This window comes from Cololabis saira, chromosome 9 (genome assembly GCF_033807715.1).
Source record: "Cololabis saira isolate AMF1-May2022 chromosome 9, fColSai1.1, whole genome shotgun sequence".
Taxonomy (NCBI): domain Eukaryota; kingdom Metazoa; phylum Chordata; class Actinopteri; order Beloniformes; family Belonidae; genus Cololabis; species Cololabis saira.
In genome coordinates this window covers 38,942,873-38,970,420 of record NC_084595.1, presented here as the reverse complement: position 1 = coordinate 38,970,420, position 27,548 = coordinate 38,942,873, and the positions used below count along the sequence as shown (strand labels likewise).

The 27,548-nt window shown below is 39.6% G+C and overlaps 1 protein-coding gene across 4 annotated transcripts in view; it reads right to left on the bottom strand.

The window, feature by feature from the left end:
* The window catches only part of LOC133451144 (transducin-like enhancer protein 4), a 52,092-nt gene that overhangs the window by 10,832 nt on the left and 13,712 nt on the right, over window positions 1–27,548 (bottom strand). For 2 of the 4 annotated variants that reach the window (XM_061730091.1, XM_061730090.1), the window contains 8 exons: window positions 22,154–22,216; window positions 14,721–14,795; window positions 14,052–14,253; window positions 9,445–9,461; window positions 2,502–2,624; window positions 1,935–1,988; window positions 1,693–1,845; window positions 1,180–1,312 (listed from right to left, as the gene is read on the bottom strand). In XM_061730091.1, the coding sequence (XP_061586075.1) occupies window positions 1,180–1,312; window positions 1,693–1,845; window positions 1,935–1,988; window positions 2,502–2,624; window positions 9,445–9,461; window positions 14,052–14,253; window positions 14,721–14,795; window positions 22,154–22,216 (820 nt within the window). The remainder of the gene's footprint in view (window positions 1–1,179; window positions 1,313–1,692; window positions 1,846–1,934; window positions 1,989–2,501; window positions 2,625–9,444; window positions 9,462–14,051; window positions 14,254–14,720; window positions 14,796–22,153; window positions 22,217–27,548) is intronic. The other 2 variants (XM_061730092.1, XM_061730093.1) reach the window with 1 other exon arrangement.

Here is a 27,548-nt window from a genome sequence, read left to right as displayed (position 1 = left end):
AAGGTAGGGTATGTCATTTCTGGAGGATGTCCCTTCACATCAAAACATCACAACCACATGTAGAGCTAGCCTCTCCTCCCAGTTACCGCAGCGTTCTGAGAGTAAAGAATATTTGAAGAATATTTTTTATGCTTTGTAGGGCCAGCTGCCCCAACTCTGTTTGTAAAAATAAAACGTTTATATTGGCAAATGAAAAATAAGCAATATGGCAATATGGTTTTTCTAATGTCCAAAATATTTTTATTGAACGTTTGTTACATCCTTTGTTACATCGTTTGTTACACTCGCCACTTTTACATTGCCAGATACCCCGTTTTTATTACTGAAATGTATGTTATATTTCATAAAAATTATGTTATATTAGGATATTACTACATTATTATGCTATATTTATATTATATCGTGCTACACCACTCTATATGATAATTATTTACTTGTTTAACCTATTTACTCTCGAATTAGTATTGTCAATTTATGTATCTACTTTCATCACCTTATTTACACACACACACACACACACACACACACACACACACACACACACACACACACACACACACACACACACAAACTGATGTCGTCTTTTGTCGTTGTTTGCACTGTATGTTAATTAAAAAGAAAAAAAAAGTGATTAAATAAAGCATCTGTCAATCACCTTCACAGGTGTACTTAAAAAAAAAAAAAAAAATTACTGAAATTTAGCATGTCGCCTGTCCTTTTTACATAAACTGACACGGGGTCGGGTGTTGAGTTGGCTCCGTCAATAACCCACACTTAAGGGTCAGGTCTGATGGAAACAGAATGACGTGGGATGGCGGGACCTGGGTGGGATTTATTAATAAGGAGACGAAGGGGTCTTCATCCTCAAAGTTGAGGATGACTACTAAAATAACGTGTTGCTATTCAGGGTTGCAGGGATCTGGCTCCGTCTCACTCAGCTCTTCCAATGTTTGTGAAGCCAACCAATCAGACCGTCACATTACACAGTACAACTCAATAACGCCTTCTCCGACTCCTCCTGCCTCTCCTCGACCCAGCTTCAGGCCTCGAGGAGTTAGTAACAGCCCTTGCACTGCCCAGTGTGCGTTAAACGCGAGCCCTTCGTGCAGGAAAAGTAATGGGGTCTAATCTAAAAACGCTTCCTGAAAATACATTAGATGATCTGTTTTGACCACTCACCAAGTGTCTCAACTCCTGTGGGTTTACTGGGTGCAGACCTCAAGCCCGGTGTGGAGGTGCTGCTGGGTGTGGGGGCGTCAGAACGAGATGTGGGGGTGCTGGACTTGGATACGGGGGTTGTGGGCTTTTCATTCTGTAACCAAAATTACCAAAGAAATCTTTGAAAACACCAAAAAAAAACATTTTCAAATCAAGAAACCTTTTAATAATACACATACCGGTAAGTACATACTCTTATATTTATTCATACTACAAATAATAGTACTATGTAGAACTAGTACAAATAATACTTCATAAGTTATACAATTAAAAATGTATACAACTTTTTTAAGTATTGCACTCTGCACCTCTTTTTTTCAAGTCTCTTACATCAATCCATCATTGTTCCTTTATACCTTACTTCCAGTGATTGCTCATGATTTCTACATTTATCTGAATGCCTAAAAATAGAAAACTACCATGAGAAATTATGAAAAAGAAGATCAGAAGGCTATAATTACATAAATGACTCACCAAATTAATCTCTTTGGACTTGGATGAGGGTGTGCTGCTGGAGGAGGCGACTGAGGAAGGACTCATGGGCGCATCCTTCTTCAAATGGCGGTTTTTGTCCAATCCGTTCTCACGAGGAGAGTGGGCGGGACTTCCCCGTGGAGACACCGGGTCCTGTGATGGGTGAGCACACATGAACATGAAGGGAAAAGATGTATTTTCTGACCCGGCAACAGGGATGATGCAGTGCTATCTTGCCATACCTCATTGGAGACATCCACGACCAAGTTGTCATCACTTTTCTCTCCATCACTTTCCTGAGATTCATAAAAAAGTTACTTTAATCTTGTGAAAACATTTTGGGATATATATTTTTTTTTGTCAGATAGACTAGTCACTCACTAGTCTATCTTGTAAATGTGTTTCAGTCAAGGCAAAATACTGATAGCGTTGGTGTCTGGAAATCATATTTTTCATCTTGTTTGACATGATAAAATGAAATCACTAGCTTTTACTAACCCATGCTCAAACATCTGAGTCTCTATCTCGACCAAATTAAACACCTAAAATAAAATGAAACAAAGACTTTAACCAGTGTTTTCAATCCTTGTCCCTAGCCTCACTATGGTGCATCCAAATGACTCACAATACGGTCCATAAACTAAGAACTAGTGGGTTGAGGAGGAATTTCTTACTGTACAAGAGGAAACTGATCCCAAAATAAGTATATAATTTAGCTCTTTCTTTCTGTATATTTTCCTTGAAAAAAAATAATCACAATTCATCTTCTCCCCTCCTTGGATAAGGCAGATTTGAATGCTTTGACTTACATAGCGTGTCGAGGTGAGCTCTTTATCATCAGTCTTTTGTTTCTTGCTGTCGGAAGAATAATCGCTTGAACTCCGATGCTTCTCTCCGGTCCGGAAACTGGCTGATGGAGACACTGATTGGCTCTAGAAGGAAAATAAAATAGCACGTACATAAGCTCAAGTAAGCAAGCTATCTTTTTCTAAAACTAAAACTAAAATATTATTCATTGAAAGTAAGTAACATCTGACAAATTAGAAAGTAGTTAAGGCCACACTATGCAGCAATATCACTCCATGCTTGCCATGAGAAATGTTATATTTCAGCCTCTAGTGTAAGATGCAACAAAGTGCGCCTCTAGTGGCACAAAGTGGTATTACAAAGCTCCCCAGACCATCCACGTTCATCAGCACAGTATTAACACAGATGCTTTATTTTTAACATTTTCAAGTGTAAATTTCACATTCAGGAACTTAAATAAGCATATTTATTTTGTTGTCTATTTATTCCAGATGTGTGGTTTGACTGTTTTGGTTTGTTCTTTATTTTTCTCTTTTAAAAAAGTTTGATTTAGGTTTTTTCCTCTTCTGTCCACCTCACGCCTGCTCAGGATGAGGGATCACAACAAAGTGAAAATTTGACGCAATGTTCCAAGGTTCCTTAGCTATAATGTTTTTATGAATTGCAGTTATATGGATTTAGAGTCTAGACTTTACTGGAATAAATTGGATTTACTGGATCACAATGAATTAGAATTGTAATAACTAAGTAGTAACTGAATTAGATTTGATAGGACAGTATTGCATTTGTCCTCTCTCTAAGTCCCTCAAGTTGACTTTTGTTGTTGGGCCAGAAAATGCTAAATCTAAAATTAATTTGTTGACAAATTATTGTCTATTTTTAAATAATTGGCTACAAATAAGCCCACATCGGTTATCCACTAAATAATACGTGCAGAAAATAAAACCACACGATGCTCACGACATAATGACTACAAGGAAAAATCTCTATTTAATATGACCTCCCTAGGAGTGAATTTCATTATATTTGGATTAGAAAAAAAAACAACCGTTGCATAGGATTTGGTTAAAGCAACACTTTAAATGCAAGTGAACACAGGTTTTTAGGTTTAATAGATCTGAATGAATCATAGGTTGAGAATTGTTTAGACTTTAACTGTAAATTGAGACTTTATTTACGCTGGGTGGAGCATTAACATAAATGGGACTGTCAAGGACACCTTATTGTTCAAACAGAAAATGGCAGGTTGAGACAAATTAGTTATATTGCTTTTAAAAGGCTGAAAGCAAAATAAACCATCCTATTTCTAAAAATGCTATGTAAAATGTAAAGTAAAATCAACCACCTGCAAATAATTTGAATAATACTTTTATTGTTTATGTTTTATTTGCAAGATTTAAAGAAAATATGTCAAACAAAAAAGCTTTTAATTACTTTCTAAAAGGGCCATACTTCTTTTGATCTTAATGTAGCAACGGTTGTGCCAAAGCAATGAAACACTGACTTGATATTTAATGTTGACCCCTCCATATGGAGGGGGCCTATTTGTGGAAGAAATATGTAGTATTTGAGTTACATAAAAGCTTGTTATTTGTTTTCTTCCTAATTGTCCTTGTGGTCAAGAACCCCCAACACAAAAATGGTTTGGTCGCTGATCAAAATTTGATGTTAAATTTAATTCAACCATTAGAATGGTCAAAATGTCCGGTCAGCACAAGTCCGGTGCTCAGAAAAGAAAAGAAAAGAGAAGAAGAGAAGAAGAAAATAGAGGCCTCAGAGATTCTCTACACAAATATTTTAAAAAGGGGGTGACGGTGAAGCTGGAATTAATAAAGTCAGTGTAGAGCAAGGTAAGAAACAGGGCAGCCAACGTTTACCAACCTTGTAACTTAACCTAACTGGCTAGCTCTAATGTTAACGTCCATTAGCGTGTATAAAAACCTGAAGAGCAGAGGAAGAGGAGAGGAAGAGGAGAAGGAGAGATCCGGGCGCAGGGGGGCCCAGCTTAGATTATTTTGTCCAGGGCCCCGGCAAGACTGTCAGCTGGCCTGCTTTTCAGTATGAAGTAAAAGGGTTTCAAAGCTGATGAATGACATCACAGCGTGTTTTTTCCAGTTCTTCCCATACAGTCCATGTGTGGTATTGGACAAATGTATCAGTAAATTGATCTGCTTTCGGTGTTTCAGGGTTGACTGAAAGCCACCTATAACCGCTGAGAAACCTATTCGTTCCCTTATATAGAACATTTAGACACATACAGCCTTCACTACACGTATAACAGACTGTCTGTACGATGCCTTCTGGCTACAATCAAAGGACCAAGGATTTTCTGTCGGTGGAGCAGGTGTTAAGAGTGTTAAGTGACAGGGCTTCTGCTTCCAATGATCTCTTAGAATCATTTCATTGTAGATTCCAAATAATCTCAATGACTGCGTTTACATGCATCAATAACCCTTTTAAAACCCGAATATTGGCAATAACCCGAATTTGCACGGCCATGTAAACACCAATAACCCCTTTGAATAACCCGAATTTGCTCATATTTGGGTTTTTAAAAACCCGAATATGACCCCTGAGTTCCTCCTTTTAAAACCCGAATATTGGGTCATGTAAACGCCTAACGGAATATCCCCATCAAACGGAACATGAATTTGTTTTCTGCGCATGCTCTGTTCACAAGGAATCCTGGTCTTTTGAGTCCAGGACGTTCTTCTAAACACGGAGTAACGCAAGACCAGGAGGAGACTAATCACTTCATAAAGATATAAACATTTCTGCATTTGTAGACGGTAGAAAGTACTGGGATAGCGAGATTTACAAGAAGGTGAGTGAAAAGTTGCGCAAAGCAGCATTTGTTTTGAATTTGGATACAGGAAGAAGAAGCGGAAATTATGGTAATTGCATCATAATGTTCTCCGTGCGTCGCTGGTTTGATCCAGATATCCTGAATGATTAATTACCATGTAAACAGGGATAACCCTGTTTGCTCACGCATGTAAACGGAATAGTCCAAATGTTTCAGTAACCGGAATATTAGCAATAACCCGAATTTTGACTGCATGTAAACGTAGTCAATGATTAGATGATGTTGCATTCCTTTTGAAACAAGCTCTTCCATGATTCAATTCAAGTAGCGGCTCTTCCCCATACTCCCGTGTTGTAACTAGAACTCGGTAAGAAAACTATATAAAATTTGACACTGGACCTTCCAAGAGCTGCAGCGCCCCCAAAAAAAGAAACCCATCAATTTTTACTTAATCATACCACAATAAAGCAGGACGTCATCCATAACAGTTTGATAACATCATTAGGGTGCTATAAGCAGCAGGCCCGATCATGTCTCTCATTCTTAATCTAATACGGCCTCTTTTAAATATCATTCCTGAAGGATTAATCTTCTTTGAGAAGCAAAGATCAAACTAAGGTCGGCGAAACATTTCCCCTCTTGCTCTGCCAGTCTCTGCTGATCTCTCCCTCTCATTGGGAGGCGCTGCTTACCCAGCAGACACTGGACAGAAAGAAGAAAAATAAAGCAAGACCTTTAGCTCGACCTTTCCACTAACTCACGCTTGTAACCTTTCCACTGCCCTTTGCCGTGCTGCAAGTGTTGATGACAAAGATGCTATGAGGGGGAGGAGTGATGTTCTGTGTGTGTGTGTGTGTGTGTGTGTGTGTGTGTGTGTGTGTGTGTGTGTGTGTGTGTGTGTGTGTGTGTGTGTGTGTGTGTGTGTGTGTGTGTGTGTGTGTGTGTGTGTGTGTGGCACTTGTTCCTGTTTACATTTTAGTACTCTGTGAGTGCAATTAATCTGGAGATGTCTGTGCATTTACAGGTGTGACTCTTTTCTCGAGTGAAACAGATGAAGCAAAGCCCCTCGTTCTCTGTTTCCTTCTTTCCAGACTGATTAGATTAATTAGCCTGCAAATTAGCTCTTTCAAAAACATCAAGGCAAATTAATTTTGCTGCGGAGACAGATGAGGGCACCGCCGGCAGTACAAGCATTGTGACTGTGACGAACTCTGCGGTGTGGCTGAGTGAAAGCATTAATTTTCATTGACATCCTAATTATATTTTCCTCCCATGTCAAATTAATTCTGCAAGTCCTGATAATGATATCTGTAACCTCTTGAGTTTCTTATTTTTTTTTTCTGTTGTGCAAACAGTCTGAATCCAATGTGTCTGTTAATCAGCTGCGGCGGAGCAGGATGTTAGAGGCTACCATAAATTCAAGGCCAGCAAAAATTAGATGGGGATTTAAGACAATACATCTGACTTTCTAATTTATCCAAAATCTGGCTAAAAAAAATACAAATAAAATCTTTGGATGAGGTTTTCACACAAGTAATAAGCATTGAAAAACAGGAATTAATGCTAGTAGCTTTTCCAAGTTAGTAACGGTAACTAAGGGGGTGGGACTTGGGAATGGGACAGTTATACCAGGGCCAAACCCCTTGGTCCCTCAAGCCATAGTGTTTCCATTAGAGTCTCAGACACAGCAGGGTCAAGTCTGGATTGAAGTTATCTGCTTTAATCCACCCTCTTGTTTTTTTTTTACTGTGCAGCCTGCACAACTTGGAGGGCCAGGCTGCACCTTGCAGTCAGAGTTGTTTTAGAGAACATCCCAGTGCTCACAAAGAGCAATGGACCGCAGCTGTAAAACTTGTTTACAAGTGACAAAACCAAGGCAGAAAGTACAAAAAGAGAAATGTAATAAGCAGCGTTTGCACAAATACCAAACTGTGGTGTTTTTACTTCAACACAAGAGTAATCTAAGCTATTTTAAGTTTGTCTATAAACTTGAAAACCGTAGAAACTAATTATTCTACTTTATTTCTTAATATGCATTGCATAATCAAATGTTATTTTGCATATGAGTCCTCACATTTAATGTTTTTAAAAAGGGGAAAGCTGCTGTATATTTGTATGTATTCAATATTTGTCTGGATTCAAATGTTTCAGATTAAAGGGATTCAGACTCAGTGGACTGAAAGAACCATCACAATTACATTGAATAAGGAAAAAAAAAACAGAAATAAATCAGTGGAACTCATCGCTGAAACTACTATTAGCCTTGAATTGGTTTCCACCATCACTAAAAGGTCTGAGGGGGAGCTGTCCTTGAACACACCACGGCTGCTTAAACGACTGCCTGTACCGGCAACAATGCATCTGCAGCCGCACGTGCGTGCGCCATCTAAACCCACATACCTTTATCAGTGTGTGAGGTGGTGATGCCAAGGACATTAAGGCACAGATGTTCATGCAATTCAAACACACTGTACTGTGTGCTGTTGCCAAGGCAACTGTAGATCACTGACAAAGGGGTTATTGGTTTCATGGAGTGACTGTTGGCCGCTGTGTCAAAGAGCATCCCTGTGTGTGTGTGTGTGTGTGTGTGTGTGTGTGTGTGTGTGTGTGCGTGCGTGCGTGCGTGCGTGCGTGCGTGCGTGCGTGCGTGCGTGCGTGCGTGCGTGCGTGCGTGCGTGCGTGCGTGCGTGCGTGCGTGCGTGCGTGCGTGCGCGCTGGTGCGTGTGCGTGTGTGCGTGCGTGTGTGTTTTCTCAGGATACTAATGAAAGGCATTCATCATCTTTTGGCCTCTCTATCTTTATCAGTGATTTCTGATGACCTAATACACACACACACACACACACAGACACACACACACACACACACACACACACACACACACACACACACACACACACACACACACACACACACACACACACACAGATAATTGCTCAAGTCACGGCGCCCCCACATTTGTATACTGTATGTGTCTTTCTGATATGCTACATGGGGGGCAGGAGAAAACATAACAAAACATTCCCTCAGTTTCCACCAGAGAGCACACACACACACACACACACACACACACACACACACACACACACACCAGCCTCTAAACTTGTGTGTAAGTGTGTGTGTGCGCGTGTGTTTGTTCAAGCATGTGAGAACAGGCTGCTGGTATAAAGAAATGCTAATGTGCTCATTGAGTATTCAACAAACCAAATGTTTGCCTTGGGAAAAAAGCTTCGCTTAAGACACTAATTGCTACAAACACTGGATGGAAGCATGATCTGTTGCTCTGCCTCTCTGCTCACTTCTCCTTCATTATCCAGACTTCTAAGCTTTTTTTCTGTATATCTGGGCATTTCTCTGTCCCCCAGTTTTCCCTTTTATCCTGGTTGTCATCATGTTGACATATTTACATTTGTTTATATTTTTACTTTTTAATTTGGTATGCTGAAAGCAAAGACGACATAAATGACAAGAAAAATCAGAGTGTGATCATGTTCACATCATATTTTTGTTAACTAGTCTCTAGTTATTATTTCATGGCACGATCAGCTACAATCAACATATATAGGAACGTTTGCCAGGAGGTTGTTATGTGCTGGGGTTTCCTTTGGGCTCTCAGGCTTCTTCCCAAAGTCCAGTAATGATAAACATCTGAATAAAGAACAGATGGACTTGATTTTTTTTTTTTTTTTATTTCAAACTTGCTGTGTGAATACTCAAAATATTGGAAGTGATATCATTTTTTCTACGTGGCATAAGTTTCTACAAAACTTAAAGCAAATTAAACCTTGGTATTTCACTTTATTTTGAATTTCCTGTAAGTATACGGGACAAGGCATGAGGCAATAAGGCAGCAGGAAGACAAATCTTCCTTGAAAGAAAATTTGCTCACTTCATTTACTTCATGTCTAAAAAGGAACATCCTAGCTACTACGATGTTGGATTTCAGGCACTTCCTGATCTCTTCAGACAAAAAAAACTGTTCATTGCAGCCATATTGTTGACTGTTAAATGAATCCATTGATTTTTCGATCCTTTTACAGATTTTTCACTTATGTCGGATTCCAAGGGTGATGGAGCAGATGCTTTGATTAAAAGTAAGAACATTGTTTAGCAAAGGATAGAAAGATAGAAAAGGACTTACCTTGACTGAGTCTCTATCTGAGGGGGTGAAAGAAAACGAGAAAAAAAGACCGATTAGAGAGCAAACAATGCTTGAAATACCAGGAATGTATGTGATGACACACATTCACACCTTCAACAGATACGCTGTTGCATCAAAACAAAGTACAGTTTAACCTCAAGCTGCATGTTTATACTATTCATTTAGATGCCGATGTTTCCAGTGAACTCCATTCAAGCATCAGTGTGTAAACACATACTGGAGCAACAATGTGGGAAAAAATCCTCAGCGTTTCTTATTATTGGTATAATCTCCTCTATCTGCAGTACACTGTACTGATATACTGTATATCCACAAGTATATCAGTGTAGTGTCTTACCCAAGGGCAGTTTTGACACAAAGCAGGGCTAGGGATCAGAATGCTAACCTCCCAGTTGGTGGTCGGCCTACTCTACCCACTGATCCACAGCCACCCTCATACAAACTCTGCATTTATATCAGGCTTTATCTCAAGAGATTCATAAACCTCATATCTCAATTCCCCAAACTGCAGAACTGCTTGATGTCTTGCTCAACAGATAATGATTCTCTTCTTTCATTACTTTGAGTCTCTTGGTCTCCTCTGCCATGATGCCCACTAGGGGTGGGACGATACGGGTAAAGGCTCAGTTATGGTTCTGCGTCAAAATGACGCCGTGCCTACGGCGTGTGGTTTGGATCGACGCAGAGGACACGCCGTCACCTGCGCCGTCTCTGACGTGCACCTCCTGAAAATTGTAACTACGCGTCGAGGAGACGCAGACCACACACAGACCGAGAGCGCTGTGATTGGTTCGTTTGAAAGCGAAGCATTTCCGGTTTCCGGTTTGAAGCAGTAGTGAACTTCCAGGGCTCTTTTCTTCGTTTATGTGTGATTTTTTTTTGTTTTTGTTTTTTGCACAATAGTTGTCCTTATTTCTTTGATTTACTGTGACCGGAAAAAGTCGGATAAACCATTCAGAAAAAGATCGCTAACTAGTGGCCGCGGGGGGTACTGCACCGCGACCAAATGGAGAGACGGAGAAGTCTGAAGGGTTCAGCACGGCGTCACGGCTGCGGCGTGTGCTCTGCGTTGGTGTGACGCAGAACCATAACTGAGCCTTAACTCACGATTCAATACTGTGGCTATATGTGGCCCACGATAACGATAATATCACGATAAATCATATCTACGATATTCAATATATTGTAAGAAATTTCATCAATGATATATCATGATATATGTGAAAAGGAAAACATCTGTAGTTATGTATTTATTCAATGCCAAAACTTCATACAATGTACAAAGAAAGTGCATTTGTATAGAGCCTCAGGGCCTCCTAGGCTTGTAAATGTAAACACTGTACAGCTGGAAAAATTGAAGTGCATGAACAATATTATGTGTTGTAATAAAATATCGATATTTGCCGTCAGTTTATCGATTATTTATCGCAACAGAGAGTGCAACAATATATTGCAATATCGATTTTTCCCCACCACTAATGCCCACTGTAGCTCTGTGAGCTGCTTCAATGTTGTTGTTTTCCTAGTTCAGAACCAGCATACAGATGCGTCCCGAAAGATTCAGCCCTAAGTGGCTTTGTGCATATGTTCACACCTGGTATCAAAATGTGTATCAAACTGCGTCTTGAGTGATCAGATGGGAACTTGTTGATGTGCATATGCAAATATACACGCATGTCTTTCTCACATAGAGATACCAAATTTTTTGTTATTTTCAAGCTACCAAGACAGAATTTGTTCATCACTACCTAACTACAAAAAAAGCTGAAAAAGGACAAAGAAGATTTGCCACAATAGCAATAAGGGATAATCAAAATATAAATAAAAGGTGTATATAAGGATTATAAGGGAACAAGAGTGAAATCGAATGGCTAATAGCTTTATTGCGATAATTCACATATCAAATAAAATGAGTTATTGTCAGGGGTCTGCAACGCAAAATGTTGAAAGAGCCATATTGGACCAAAAACACAAAAAACAAATATGTCTGGAGCCGCAAAAACTGAAAAGTCTTGTATAAGCCTTAGAATGAAGACAACACATGCTGCATGTAGCTATACTACATTTCGAAATGTCGAGAAAAAAGTCAAAATTTCGTGAAAAAAGTTGAAATGTTGAGAAAAAAGGCAAAATGTCTACTTTATTCTTGAAATTGTATTTCCACATTAAAATTTTTACTTTTTTCTCAACATTTCAACTTTTTTCTCAACATTTCAACTTTTTTCTCGAAGTGCACAATAAAAAAAAAATCTTCCCCTCTCAGATATTTTTTCTCCTGCATGGCCCTGATACTCTTCCGTACAAATCTTCGTTAACAGAAATGTTGAAATGTTTTTCACATTTTTACAGCATTGGAAAACGTTAAGGATGTTTGTGTCATGTTTGTCCTCCTACAGAAACCATATGAAAACAAAAAATGTATTTCCCTCACCCATCTATTTCCATTTTCAAACATTTTTGAAAAAGCTCCAGGGAGCCACTAGGGCGGCGCTAAAGAGCCGCATGACGCTCTAGAGCCGCTGGTTGCTGACCCCTGGTCTAAACCAATGCTCTTAGCTTATTTAGAGGTCCCTGAATCCGTATCAAGATGCTTTCATGTTTAGACGATGAAGAAAATGTGGATACAAGAGTCTCAGACCACCTTCAAATGCATCATGAACAATCTTATCGGAAACTATCTGTTCAGACTTGTATTAGCATTAGGATTTCCTAGGACACATTCCAATGCAAATGTGTGAGCGCTATTAAACGTACACACAAGTATCACAAGAGGCAACCCCGAGTGAAGTCAAAAGTTACTCGCCGATTATAGAGACCCGAGATGTAGATTCTAAGTGACACTACCTGAAAATAATAAAGTAATAAAATAAAATAATAATTATCTGAAAGGGAAATTGAAACAGAGTTTTTTTTTCACATAGAAAAACACCTTGGTGTCATTTTAAGGAGTTTAAATGAAGTGAATTGAGTTGGGGTTGAAGACTTTAAGCACCCTTTAAGCAGGGTGTAACAGCTCAGCTGAGAAAACAAGCTCTAAAATCACGGTTTCAACAAACTGTGTTCACCAGATATATACGCAAGCACACCAGATAAATATACAGTTAATGGTGACGTCTTGCAATACATACTATATAAATAAATGGTCCACCGTAGTCATTTAAACTATAAAAATCAATTCCTCTTTTAGTGCAATTGTCACTGAGCTTTAAATAATCATCCATAAAAATGATCATCTGCGTTAAATCACGTCAATACTGACAATGGTGATACTGTCCAAAGCAGTCGAAGGACTTGATAATAAATAACAGAGGCAGTCATATTACATTAAATTTGGTAACCAAATTTACAGCAGCATGAATTCCAGTAAACATACTTTTAAAAAGTCTGAAAAGAAACAAAGAAATCTCTTCTTGTGTGCATGACACTTTAATTCTCAGGAACTCTGGAGATGGAATTGCATTTTCATTGATTGTGTTCCTAATGCGGATGAGCGCTACCTGCATTAGGAGCTGTTAGCTTTATTGAAGCTACGGGGCAGGTTTAACTGCTCAACAGCTCTGTAGAAACTCTCCGTCATGCTGCAACAGAGCAATTGAGTGTCTGCACTCACACACACACACACACACACACACACACACACACACACACACTTTCCATCATACACACACATTAACATAGTCTCTAAGAAACATAATTAAATACTTGAACTGAAAGTCAGCTCACACAATAATTAAGCCGCTCTTTGTTTGCATGAGGAAAAAAGCATCACGGCGGTTGTGTACCGCTCCCCATCAGAACAATTAAAATGGCATGAAGACAAATCAGCTTCTAATTATCTAAACTGCTAGTACTCTGGATGAACAGCAAACAAGCAGCATCCGATGCAAAGTGAAGATGCAATTCATAAAACTAAGGTGGATGCACAAATAGAGATAACACAAGTCCGCACACTTCATTCTGATACTGTACATCTATTAGGGATGGGCTAAAAAGGACTAAAAAGTGTATCACGATAATTTCAGGCATTTATCCCGATAACGATTAAAATGGCGATAAAAAAATACCAATTCAACTCCACCTTTTTAACTATAAATCTATCACCACATTCAGTCTTTGGAGCCCCCAAAACACTGCTCTAAAAGATACTAAATGCTACTAAACTACACCAAATAAATTTAATTAATAAAAACCAATTAAATTAGTACACCTGTACTGCAAAACTGGAATGACTCAAGCTTGCTTTCTTTCTTTCTTTCTTTCTTTCTTTCTTTCTTTCTTTCTTTCTTTCTTTCTTTCTTTCTTTCTTTCTTTCTTTCTTTCTTTCTTTCTTTCTTTCCCGCACACGTACGTTGTGCGTCGATTTAACGCAGAACCATAAATCGGCTTTACACAAAAACGTCATCAACGGGAATTTATCGTTTTTACCGGGAGATGATAAATTCTTACCGTGGGGAATTTTTTTGATGGTATATCGTGAACGGTAAGATATCACCCATTCCTAACATCTATGGACTTATTTTAGAAACAACACAACCCAGAGCCGTCCCTTACTGTTCACTGATGGAGCTGCAGATAGGGGGCCTCACCTCTTGTGTGTTCGCTGTTGTTGTCGTGGTGTTTCCTCTCATCTTTGAGTGGCAGCTGATGACTCAGCGCCGACGACAGAGCCAGCAGGCTGGCAGTACTGGCCCCGGGGGGCAGGGGGGGCTGCAGGCCCGCGGGATGGGGGGTGAGAGGAACCGGGATGGCGTGACCGTGGGAGAGATGCTGGGCCTGGAGCTGCTGCTGCTGAAGCACACACACAGGAACGCTCATTCAGACTTGAAGGAGGGGAAGCAGGAAGCAGACACTGTGCATCAGACCATAATCTTTTTGATAAACGGTGATAACTCAAAATTGATCCCTCTAAACATTCAAATATAAAAAAAAATCCCCCAAGGATTTCTTTTTAACAACTTTAACAAAAAAAAAAACAGAGCTCATATCTTTGCAAAGACTCATTGACTTATTGAAGTGGGTCATAAAACTTCACAAATCTGTTCTGAGTCATTGATCCTGCATGGCCTTCTGCACTGGTGCTGTTTAGCCATCCTGCCCTCTTCACATTTTTAGCTTTATATTCATCTCTTTCCCTACTTTTCAACACTGAAGAAAATCCTGCCGGGATCTTTGACTTGAGGGTTAGTTTATATGTGTGTGTGTGCGTGCATATGTGTGTGTGTATGTGTGTGTGTGTGTGTGTGTAGTACACCCACTCCTATGATGGCGTTGAGTTCAGCCATGGTGACCTGCTTGGCTCTCTCCACTGCCTGCACCACCTGCTGCTGATGCTGAGAGACGGGCAGAGAGGAAATATGAGAGGATGAGTTGCTGCCGCAGCAGCTGAGGCAGGTTTTAAAGAGTTATGAAGAATTTGACATTTATAGATGTAGACAAAGAAATACAACAAACACCATTTGAGCATAACAACTTTTGGTTGCTGTCCTCTCTGTCCTTGGAGATTAGATGTTATGAGTCAGTGGAGGAGGACATTAAACCTGGAGAAGCAGATTTCCCCTCACAAGGATGCCGCACCCTGAACAAGCTCATGCTGTGTAGTATTTTACTCTAAATGAGACGACGATTTACGAAATGAGCAGCGTAAAATTTCAAATAAGACTTGAAAATTAGCAACCAAGACCATAAATCTGTTAAAATATATGAGATATATGAGATATATGACATGATAAATACTCATAAATACATTTTGCCACCACAGGAGTCGCCCCCTGCTGGCGGTTTCAGTCATTTTGACAGTTGTTACAGTTTTTGGGACGTAACTAACCACAGGAAAACTACATTTAAAAATGACTCCCTCTACCTAGAGAGTTAGCAGCTCCTTAAACAACACAAACATCCAGCAACGTTTTCATCTAAAAGCATTTATTGCCAGTTAAAAGGGTACCGTATTTTCTGGACTATAAGCCGCACCTATATATAAGCCGCACCCGCCCTATTTTTAAAAAAATAATAAAAAAAAGATATACAACCCGCACCTGTATATAAGCCGCATCCGCTCTATTTAAAAAAAAAGATATGCAAGCCGCAGATATTTCTGTTGTTAGATTAGATATTTACTACATGTACAGAAGGATTTTGAACTGTAAATGATGTACATGTTTGTACCTAAATAGATCCTTTCCTAACAGTGTCTTTGAACACGGCAGCAACTTTGCTGATTAAAACGGGACAGAACCAAGAGAAAATAACCGGTATTTATTTATCTATTTATCTGTTTGAAATCTGCTTCTACCTACTTCTATCTGCTAAAGAAGAAGTAGCGTATTCTTCTTTGCATTTATTTTGTCTTAGTTTTGATTGTAATACCGGTTAGAGCGCCCCGAGCGGTGGAAGAAAAATCCACAGAATAGCCGCACCTTTGTATAAGCTGCATGTTTCAAAACCTATGAAAAAAGTAGCGGCTTATAGTCCAGAAAATACGGTAAATATACGTCAATATGAAATTAGTGTTTGTCACATTCGAGCAGCCTGAGGTGCAGCTTGTGAAAAAAGTATTGACATAATTCTCTGTAACTCAGATAAAGCAAAACAATTCTGACTCGGCGTCTATTCCTGCCTTTGTGGGAGTATTTTTTATTTGTTTTCAATTGAGAAAAAGGTGTGTCATTCAGTGCAGAAAACGCTAGAACTTTGTGTGCCTGTGTCGTAAACATGCAGCCGGACTGTTCCAGGGAAAAGGAAAGGGGGAAGCTGTGTGTTCTGTGCAGATCAATACTAATAAGTACCTGCTATGTTCACATGGCAGGTACTTATTTGTTGTGTAACATATTGTATATGGGAACAAATACGTTCCAGCTTCGCGGAAATGAAACCATCCGAGACCCAAAACCATCTTATTTTCATTCTGCATCAAAAGCAGCACATATAAATGGGTTTTTAAACGTGGATAAAACCCACCATCTTTTGAGCAGTGCATCAAAATTTGTTTGACTTTCTGTGTATACTATTTTCCTCGCCTCAGAATGTCATGTTTACAATCACAAACAGTGACAAAACAGGGATGGTGAAAACGTGGCGAGCTGATTGGACTGCATTGATTGCGGCGATCAGTTTCTCATACATTCTATACTTCGTGCGGCTGAGAGGGCAAACATTTACATAATTTATCAGATATTTTATTTCTTCGGCGTCTGAACGGAAAGCGTGCAGCACGTAATTAAAATTCAAGACTCCGGCCGGATCCAGTTAAACTACTGTCAGAGACCAACCCTCGAGACCTCGAGTCATCGCTGCTGTTTGCACTTCATGTGTAAAACGTCCAAGGGAGTAACTTAAGATCCATGTCTGCTAATGGGTGCAGGGTTTACACTGTTACGGCTGCTTGTCCAGAAGCCCAGAACATGACAGCTTTCTCACACGTTGCTGTAGAAATTATATTTCATGCTTGAGACAGTTAATCTCTACTTTTTTTTTTTTTTTTTAAACTGACATGCCAGATATGCCAAAGCAGCTACAACCAGATCTTTTGTCTACCTTAACTAATTCATTTTTTTTACAGTTGTATACCATCATCACTGAGAAAAAGACGTGTGTAAAGAGAAAAAGGACAAGCTAGGGAATGAGAGAGCCGGCTAACAAGGGCAAAGTCAGAGGACGGTTGCACAGAGAGGAAGACAGATCCAGACAGTGGAAGAAGAAAAAAAAAAGAGCAGCAAGATTCATCCAGGAGCGCAGAACATCAAAGTAAACCAGAGATGAAAGAGCTTATTAGGTGTGGAAATGAACCTGACCATCGAGTCCAGCTACGCCTCTGCTCACAGCTCTAACCTGCCTGAATGTTGCACACACACACGACACAAGATCCATTACCACCAATGTTGGTGTTGGCCAAAAGCCTCTACGACTTTATTATCTAGTAGTTTTCCTAATTATCTGCCTCAAACTGACAATACAAGAATAAATAATGTAATAAAAAATTAATTAGTCACTCCAGCTCTCAGAGATGTTTTTAATTTCACGGTGTTATTCTCAGGTACACAGAACCAGGTCCGCCACTGCTCCTTTAACTTGGTTTGGTGATGAAAGAGTAACACGCCGTTGCCTAGTGGCGGTTTTCCTGTGGAACTGGGCTACTTCTGAATCGTTGCCTTTGGCTGATTTTTTTAAGACCGGAATTATATTGAATGCACATATGAGGAATATCTACAAAGTTCAAATCAAAGTATTTGTCCATACTCAAAATGTACGAAAAATGACTCTGCATCAAACCGTGAAACATGTGTTATCCAAGTATGCAAATGCTCAAACACAGCCCGGCCATGTTGTCTGCCTCTTCAACCCAGAAGCATATTTTGAGCAGAGAATGTCACACGTCAATTTCTTTTCTTTTTTTTTTTTTTGCAAATCCAAGCGAAGTCTTAAGTGTCTTATGGCTGTAATGAGTGTCATATGATGTACGCCGTGTCATCCAGTCTGCTTAGAAGATTGCACATCAAAAGGTATTGGAGTCATGTACAGAGATACCATCACTTGTGACATCTTATAATCTAATTAATATCCCTCTCATGACCTAATGAGCCCAAATCATTACATGGCCAACAATAAATCAGTAACCCGCAGGCAGCTGACTTTAATAATATCTGCTCTCTCTCCCTCTCTCTGCTAGTGTAAGCAGGCAGCAGACGGTTGTAGCAGAACGAGGAGAATTAGGGTAACAACTGTTTTCATTGTGATGATAAGATGTTAAGACAAGACCCTGCTGGGACAAAGCGTGTTGAGCAAATACATTTAAAAATTTAAGAGAACTTCTGACTGATCAAATTAGTTATTTAAAGACTTCCAACAGTCTGTGTTTCTAACGGCAGCTTGTGAATTATTAAGTGACAGATTCATCTGGATCTGAGTTTTCAGGTTAAGCATAAAATTAGACGTTGTTGATGAAGTTCTTTGATTCTGTAAACAGACTTCCTAATTGACTGCTCTACTATTTTTCTTGATTTTAAAGTAGCCAAAGCCAAACTAAACAAATCTTTGACAAAAGAGTCAAGTCTGAGTCGCCCTTCTCTCATTTGGAGTTGTGTTGTTGGGCTGGTTTTTGGACACCTTTGATTGGCTTGGGTTTGTTGCACAGACCTGGCAACGCTGGGTAAGCACACATTAACATGTCATTGGACACACGTGCATCATCCGTGTTTCAAGACTTCACCAGTTCATTAACAAATGCAAATTCCAAAAACATGAATTTACTTTAAAAGGAAAACGTAAGAAGCATCCAAGTACATGTTTAAGCCACTGAGAGACACATAAGGATGCTGTTGGGCTCCAAACTGGCAGATTTAACAGTTTATTTCTCTTTCTATGCACTGGAGCTTTTTGGTTTATTTTGCCAGCAACGAGTGACAAACAAACACTAACTAGCTTTTGTTCGCTTGGGTTTCAGGGGAAATTGTTAAGGGGACAACCTTATCTCAGAGGAGCAATCTCAACATAAAGTCAGTGAATCGCTCGTCATTATGGAAGTGATCCTCAGGTTTCAATGGATACATCGATTCCCTCACTCACATGAGGACGTATAAAAACCAGGAGAACAGTCCTGCTTTGGTTCCTGAGTGGATCCCTCACTTCACTCTCTCAAACTTCAGCAGTGGGTCCCAGCTAGGGATGGGCGGTATGGACAAAAAAATGTGTCACGATCATTTCTGGCATCTATCCTGATAACGATAAAAATGACGATAAATACCAATTCAACTCCACCTTTGTTACTATAAATCTATCACCACATTCAGTCTTTCGAGCCAAAACACTGCTCTAAAAGAATACTACATGCTACTAAACTACACCAATAAAAACCAATTAAATGAGTCCACCTGTACTGCAAAACATGACTCAGATCTGGCATGTTTGTTACACAAACACGTCATCAACTGGAATTTATCCTTCTTTCTTTCTTTCTTTCTTTCTTTCTTTCTTTCTTTCTTTCTTTCTTTCTTTCTTTCTTTCTTTCAGGCTCATTTCTTTCTTTCTTTCTTTCGGGCTCATATCTTTCCTTCCTTCGTTCCTTCCTTCCTTCCTTCCTTCCTTCCTTCCTTCCTTCCTTCCTTCCTTCCTTCCTTCCTTCCTTTCTTCCTTTTTTCCTTCCTTCCTTCCTTCCTTCACGTACGTTGTGCGTTGATTTAACGCAGAACCATAAATCAGCTTTACACAAAAACATCATCAACGGGAATTTATCCTTCTTTCTTTCTTTCTTTCTTTCTTTCTTTCTTTCTTTCTTTCTTTCTTTCTTTCTTTCTTTCTTTCTTTCTTTCTTTCTTTCTTTCTTTCTTTCTTTCTTTCTTTCTTTCTGGCTCATTTCTGTCTTTCTTTCTTTCTTTCTTTCTTTCTTTCTTTCTTTTTTTCTTTCGGGCTCATATCTTTCCTTCCTTCCTTCCTTCCTTCCTCCCTTCCTTCCTTCCTTCCTTCCTTCCTCCCCTACGTTGTGCGTCGATTTAATGCAGAACCATAAATCAGCTTTACACAAAAACGTCATCAACGGGAATTTATCGTTTTTACCGCGGTATATCGTGAACGGTAAAATATCGCCCATTCCTAGTCCCAACTATTGTTGCACCATTTGTCCTCTCACTGGTGTCTGGAGATACTTAAGCACAGACACTGGAAAATAATCTCCAAAATTTAGCTGGCTTTTTTTTCAAGAACAATAATCAGTTACACTTTTGCTTTCATAAGAGAAAAATAAAAATAAAACGACCCTTAGAGCCATCTTTGAGCGTGAACACTTTTGTTTAGCGATGAGATGTCAGTTGAATGTTTAATTGTTATAAAGATGGCAAGGTATCCAGAGGGAGGACTTCTAGAGCCAAATATGAGAATAGCCTGAAACTGGGTTTGGCCATGACAATCCAACACTCTTGCATGCGTTCTCCTGGTAATAATTGAATCAGCTTAAAGTCAAGACTGCATGTTAAAATTCATAAGAAATAAATACATTTCCTCTTGCAGTATGTCCATACGTGAATTAAATCAGTACAGAAGGATGCATGGACGGTTCCACAGTTTTTTTGCACATGAAGAGCATCTTTGCACTCTGTTTTTTTATTCATGATCCTGCATGCACTTGCTGGTATCACCAAAGAGAGTAAATGCTTCTGCAAGGTGTGATGTTTTCACTGAAAACACAACAGTCAGGTCTTCATACAAAAGCGTAGACCAGCTCTTCAGCTCAGCTCTTCACTCTTCGATAGTTATCATACGCCCTGCAGTTTAACTACACACATAAGAACAATGAACCTTCAGTAAGAGAGCAGCTTTGATGCACTTCAGTCTCACACACACAGTAATGGAATTACGATATGCACATGTGCACATTTAATGTTAAACTACTGACATGAAATCCTCCCACACCCCCTGAGAGCTCTGGCATTAGCAATCGCTGCCTTCAATATCGGTACTTATCCCTTCAGTCTGTCTTTGGTAAAACCTAGGAGGATGGTTTTTAGCAGTCTGACAAGAACAAGAACCTGAAAAAGAAAAATGGACTCCTGCTCTTAAATCAATCTGTTGAGATTCCCTTGGGAAGTGCCCCTTCAAATTCAACTTGCCGAGATGAAATGTTTACAAAAATAACAAAATGCAAACACTGTGCAGTTTACATGAAGAACATCCGATCGAAGGGACCTCACAAGATTGATATTTGATAAAATAGACATTATCCTTTCACCCTGTGCCATTTCCTGATGCACTACTTAGTCTTACTTACCTAATTTAAACCGTTTTCATTGACCAATCAGTAGATAACTCATAAGTATCAGCAATGTGACTTTCTAAGAACATTCAAACTATATATGGTAAAAAGCAATTAGGAAAAATCTGAAAACTTCAGGGATAAAAATGAAAACAGAGACTTCATAAGTGTATGCAAAGGTATCCAATATGATTTGCTGCACAAAACTAATATGAATGTGTTACATTTCATGTGTGCACACAGTAAACAAGGCTGTGCATGGAGACAAAGCCGCTTCCTCGCCCTGCCTCCCCTCTCTGCGGGCCGCGGGGCTGTGTAGCAGCACCACCGTCTAATGCCATTATTCCTAATCCATCCTAAACCCTCCTAATCCATGGCTAATCTGGAGGAGAGCTTTTGGAGTCCACACTCACTCGTTCCTGCTGTTCCCACCCCTCAACACACACACACACAAACACACACACACACAAACATACACACACACACACACCGTTCACTCCTCAGGAGGATTTATCACCTAAACACACACACACCTCAAGACAGCACAATAAACACACTGCATAAAATGCACTTCTCACACCCACCGCAGTATGTGCACACAAGCAAATGTATTTAAACACAAAGGTATTTTGTCTCACACACTCCGCCGTTGGCTCCTGCATATGTTAGTGGGAGACATTTGATAAATTCGGAGCATATCTGCAGAGAGGATTAGCCCAGGATAATCTGTGTGTGCGTGTGTGTGTGTGTGTGTGCGTGTGTGTGTGCGTGTGTGTTCATATTTATTTTTTTTTGCTGGAGAATCCACCACACACTTCTCCATCTTTTATGTATTCTGTCTTCATTCCTCCCTCCTTTTCTCTCTCTCACCCACCTCCTTCTTAACTCACGCTGACAGGCGTTTTTGTTGTGTTTTTTTTTTTTTTTTTTTTTTTTTTTTAGTCTTACCTCTTGGGAGAGGAAGGGGATGACTTGGGCGCAGATTGCGTTCAGCCGTTTGACGATCTCCGCCTGCAAGACAAAGGGGTGGGTGCAGAGAACACAATCAAATTCACCGGCAGACAAGAAGGCGTCGTCATCCTCTTCGCTCAACCTTCGGCTGCTGAGATCAGCTCGCTTTACACCGGAGCAAAGCCGTACATTATTCTCACGTATGGATCCATAGGGTCACGTTACAGTGTCGTGCAAAAGTCTGGGCACCCCTGGTCACAATTTTTCTTACCGGGAATTGTGAGAAGAATATGAGCTGATGTCTAAAAAGGTGTTCAGTTAAAGACGAAGCTCTCTATTCAGCCATTAAAATCATGAATAAACCAGGGGCTGCAAATCTCAGAGCATTATAAATCCACGTCCAAACAATCAACACCCACAGGCTCCTCTAAGCAGCTCCTCTAAGAATTGATGTCCACAAAGCACTGTAAGACTGTAAAAGGACAGCGACGTGATCTCAGGCGCCTAACCTTTTCTCTTATTTAGGAAAATAATTCAGAAACGTCCATTAGAAGGAATAGTGGAGGCTAAGTAGAGGTATGAAAGAATGAAAAAACCTTCTAAAAGCTTCTGTTTGACAAAAATTTAACAGAGCTGGTGAACTGTTTTTCTCCTGTGAGGCACCATCGACTCAAGGATGGCCTCTGTGATGAAAGCTCAGTGAAAAACCTCTCAAACGGAAAGTTTTATGTCTTACTTTTTTTCAAATAGACCTCTGATCAAGCCTGATCCTTTCAAGTAGCGGGTCCTGAGGCGGAAGAAATTGACGAAGGTTTTGCAATGACCCTCGCAAACCTCGGCCTAAACAGTGATGGTTTTTATGTTATATGCACTACAGATGACCCACATTTCAGAAGCTAGTTTTGGCACGGGATGCAAGAAAATGTTGTAGAGGCCAGGTTTGTCCCTCATGCCAGCAGAAAGTGAAGCCATATCTGGTGACATGTGGCCAACTACAAGTAGCAACAGTCACCTTGAGTCAATACCATCACTCAAAGCCACATGTGGGCCATCAAATCTGCAGATATGGGCCGGTTTCAGGTCAAACACAATCATTGTGTATGAAGGACGTCCAAAGAATCTATGGTTAGATGCTGTCGCTCGCCTACTGTAAGGGAAGAGTTCTGCCTTATCTTTTTTCCTCCCTTTAACCTGTAAAACATGGAAACAAAGTAATCTTAGTAAGTACTAAATGTCACGCCTTTGTCAAGACAAAATCTGATACTTTCTGTAACTATTTTTATGCCTTCACCTTTCACGTCTGAACAGAAAATACAAAATACTGGATACATTTGCTGTTAAAAGCTCGTAACATCTGATTTCTGGCTGATGGGAAATTGCATATTTTCCATTCAAGGAATTTTAGTGCTGCAACAGCATGAAGAGCAAAAGCAGACCAGGACAAAACCAGACATTTTGACTTGCAGACGAACATAGAAAAAGAGAACCAAATGGCATAAATTAAGATGTCAGACTTCAAATTCAGAGGAAGATTCGGTGTCAATGAAGTCTCCATTCTTGGGCACGCCTGCAAATCTTTAGATGTCAGCGTGAAGTGGAGGTTTTTAGTGTTTGCAACAATGTCTTTTTTTAAACAAGCATTTTCCACAACCAAAACACAATTACCACTTTGCAATTATTAAAAGCTTCATAAATCAGATACAGTATAACTGCTATTTCACATCTGGACCTTTAAAAAGCTTCAGGATGAGAATCGGTGTTCACTTGAATAAAACACGAAAAGCACAAACCTTGTGAATAAGCGAGGATAAAGCTGTCATTTGTTCAGTTTTCTCAGAAATAATGCTTACAACCCCCCCCTCCCCCCGCTGAATGTCAAGTGTCTCTACAAATGAAATAAATTCAAGTAATCTGAAAAAAGATGCCTTGAATTCCAGCTAGTAACAGTTGCGTGTATTAAATATCAACACTTATTCAGTGTTTTTTATCCCGTCGGAGACGTTTAGCACTTTCCGTGGACACCTTTCATAGTGTAAAAAAAAAAAAAGAATATCTGTGAGGCTGAAATCTGAGAACAGCTAGACGGCTTATCACAATTTCCAAACAGCAAGTCAGACTGAACAAACTGCGATATCAAAGGAAGACTTTGAAAAGTTGGTATTATACTCTTGTAACACTTGGAGCAAGACCACAATTAGTACAAAAAGGCTTCAATCCTCTATTCAACACTCTTCCCTTTGTTTTAAAATTTAGTTTGACCCCTGACTGCTTTGATGGAAAATACTGCTGTGCAACTTTGAGTCACTGACTTAAAACAGAAGGAAGAGGCTGTACAGCTCCAGTAAGCTCATTTATTTACAACATGCTCTTTTTTCCTTTATCTAAACTGTTATCACATGACCAGCTGATGCCAACTCAAGGCACTGAATTTATCAGGCTTTGCTCAGCGTCATCTGGAGCAAAAACACGTTTTATAAACCTTCCAGGCAACATATACAGTGCGTGAAGATCGATGTGTGGACTCCTGTACTGCTCCTTTTAGCACAGCAACATTGATCATTAGGTTTGGACTCCTAATGAAATACAAACTGAATTGTGGGTCCATTGAGCCATGGTGGATGTGTTGTTCCCGTCAGAGGTTGAGATAAGTTCTACTTTTCAGACGCAATCAAATTGTGGCTACACGACTAATGCTGGAAATTGTGGATGAGGCCGTGACAGCTTCATAGGCTCTCCGCTTTCATGTGTACCCAGTGGGAAGACTCCTGATTGGTTATTTACTGGTGTGATGGAGGCCGGTCCTATGTTAGTGCACGGTAAATCTCACTCCGTGTCCGTAAAGCAGCTTAACCTCCACACCTACACGGGGATCCTCTCAGCTAAAGACCGCAAAAGATTCCTTTGTGCCACTTTAATAGCATTTTTCATTATGATGAGACAAAGTCCAACGTGAAAAAGATCAATGCCAGTTTGTTCAACGGTTTCGGCTGTTGCCATGGTAACAGGGACGCAAATCTGCATCCCCAAAACAGCATCTTTTAAGATTTTCCTCTATTAACAATATATATAACTTACAATAAAAACTTCCAAATAGCCAAGAAAATTTAAAAAAACAAACACTCAAAAGTATTAATCAGGCATCAACAACTATAACTTGTAGCCCTAAAGTCTTACAAGTGCTTTTATCCTTAACTAAGTCTCATCACGCTCTCTCAAAACCATAAATATCTCACTGAAGCTCCAAAACCCCCAAAAGTTACGTATATCCAAGTCATTTCAACACTGCCACCATTAGTTAACTAGACCAGTGTCTCCCAACCTGGGGTCCGGGCCCCCCCCCTGGGGGGGCGCCAGAGATCTCTGGGGGGGGGGGGGGCGCGAAACTTTGTCTGCTTTGAAATTATGCAGTTGTAAAAATGATATTTGCGAATGAGTCATTCATAAGACATTGTTAGGAATAATTTATGAATGTTTTGAATATTTTTTGTGTTTTTTATACACTGGTGACAAACACAGGATATGATTTCATTCCTTATTATTATATCATTACTCAACATTTAATCTACTCCGACAGGTTGTTAAAGGAAAAATGTTTAAAAAAATGTTGGTCTCATATTAAAAAAGACATTTTTCAGAAATATTTTTATGTCCTGTTATGTCCTTTTGTGCGTATTTTATACATTGGTGACATTGTATACATATGACTTTGTTTTTCTTCAGAGTAAACCAAAGAGAAATGTATCAAAAAAACATATTTAATGTAAATTTTTTTCAATTAAAGACTATTTTGGTGCTAGTACGTACGGGTCGGGGGGGCCTGGCTGGTCATAGACACAAGTAGGGGGGGCTCCAAGGAAAAAAGGTTGGGAACCACTGAACTAGACCACTAAAGATGTACAGTTTCAACTGTAAAGGAAATATATATCAAGTGTGTTATTTATATTTGTCAGACATGCAGCCTGATAGAGCCAGTATCTCTTACTTTTCCAGGAGTATCTAAAGTCTCTGAAGCTCATTCTACTCCTCGTCTCTCTTAATATACACTAACAAGATGATTATTGGATGATTTATAAACTGAAACTTGGATTCTTAGCCTTCCCGAGAATGTTCAAAAAAGGGAAACTTCAACTTATAGTGGAAAGAAAACCTGACCCCCTCTCACCACCACCACTTAATAAGTGAAATTAAGATCCAATATTTGCCATCATGAATAAAACAATTCCTCCGAGTCCGGAAGAAACCCCTGAGAAGCCGCTCTCTCACCTTTTTTTCATGTACATAACCTTGCAAGAGGTGAAGTTCGGTATCAGCGGCAACAGACGCCCCCAGAGGCAATGACAGCAGAGCCACAGCACACACTTAAATAAATCCTTCAGCCAGAAGCACAAGCAACACTGCGGCAGCGTGATTCACATAAACCGTGCGTGAACGCAGACACACACATCCACCGGTTTAGGCTGTGCTCACCTTCACAGCCTTCTCTGTATTCATCAGATGTTTTTTACTGAGCCCAAGGCTCGGCTTTTAAAGATTATACGGCACTTGCACTCAAAAAAATAAATATTTTTTTTTTTTTTTTTAAATCAGATGCTTTTTTTTTGTTTTTTTCCTAACAGGAAATTGCCTGATCCGTTGTCTCTAAGGGAGTTCTAGAAGAGCAACTCGAGTCCAAACAAAAACAGAGACAGCAGATGCAGACACACACAGAAACACATACTAATGCGCACCTGAGGATGAGCATCCTCCTCTTTATTTAGAGCAATCAGTGCACACAGCTCCATCTGGACACCATTTCATCTTGTCATTAAGATCATAAAGTCATAGTAAATTTACGTTGGAACCACAGACATAAATCCTTGACACTCAGAATCCGTAAAAAGACTTTACAACTCTAAAATATCTTGATGATGTGAATATTTTTGGGAGAATCTAAGTTGGCAGTTAAAAACAATATATCCCTTTCTATTTTGAGACCAAAGCGAACGTAATCCGACCGCGTAGTCTGTGTGGGGGAAAGTAGGAGGCGCTTTCTCGTTTTCTTACTTTAAAAGTTCATGGCTTATTTATAAGAACAGAAGCTTGTCTTGTACATTTTTTTAAATTAGTATTTTGATGTAAAGCGTGCACTTTTGGAGCATAAATTGGAGGGTTTGAAGAGGGACTTGTTATCTTTAAAAATATGCTGACAGCTGACTCTTTTTTTTTATCGGTAATTTATTAGAACATTATTCAAATGACTTATATGCATTGAGCAACTTGTAAATTTGCCAACAAACAGAATTGATTTAACAATAAAGATCACCTTTGATCGTTTTATTTTGTCATGACCAGTGTATTAATTGTTGATTTGTGTGCAGGGGACACTGACCTTTGAGTGACCTGCGTGTCTGAC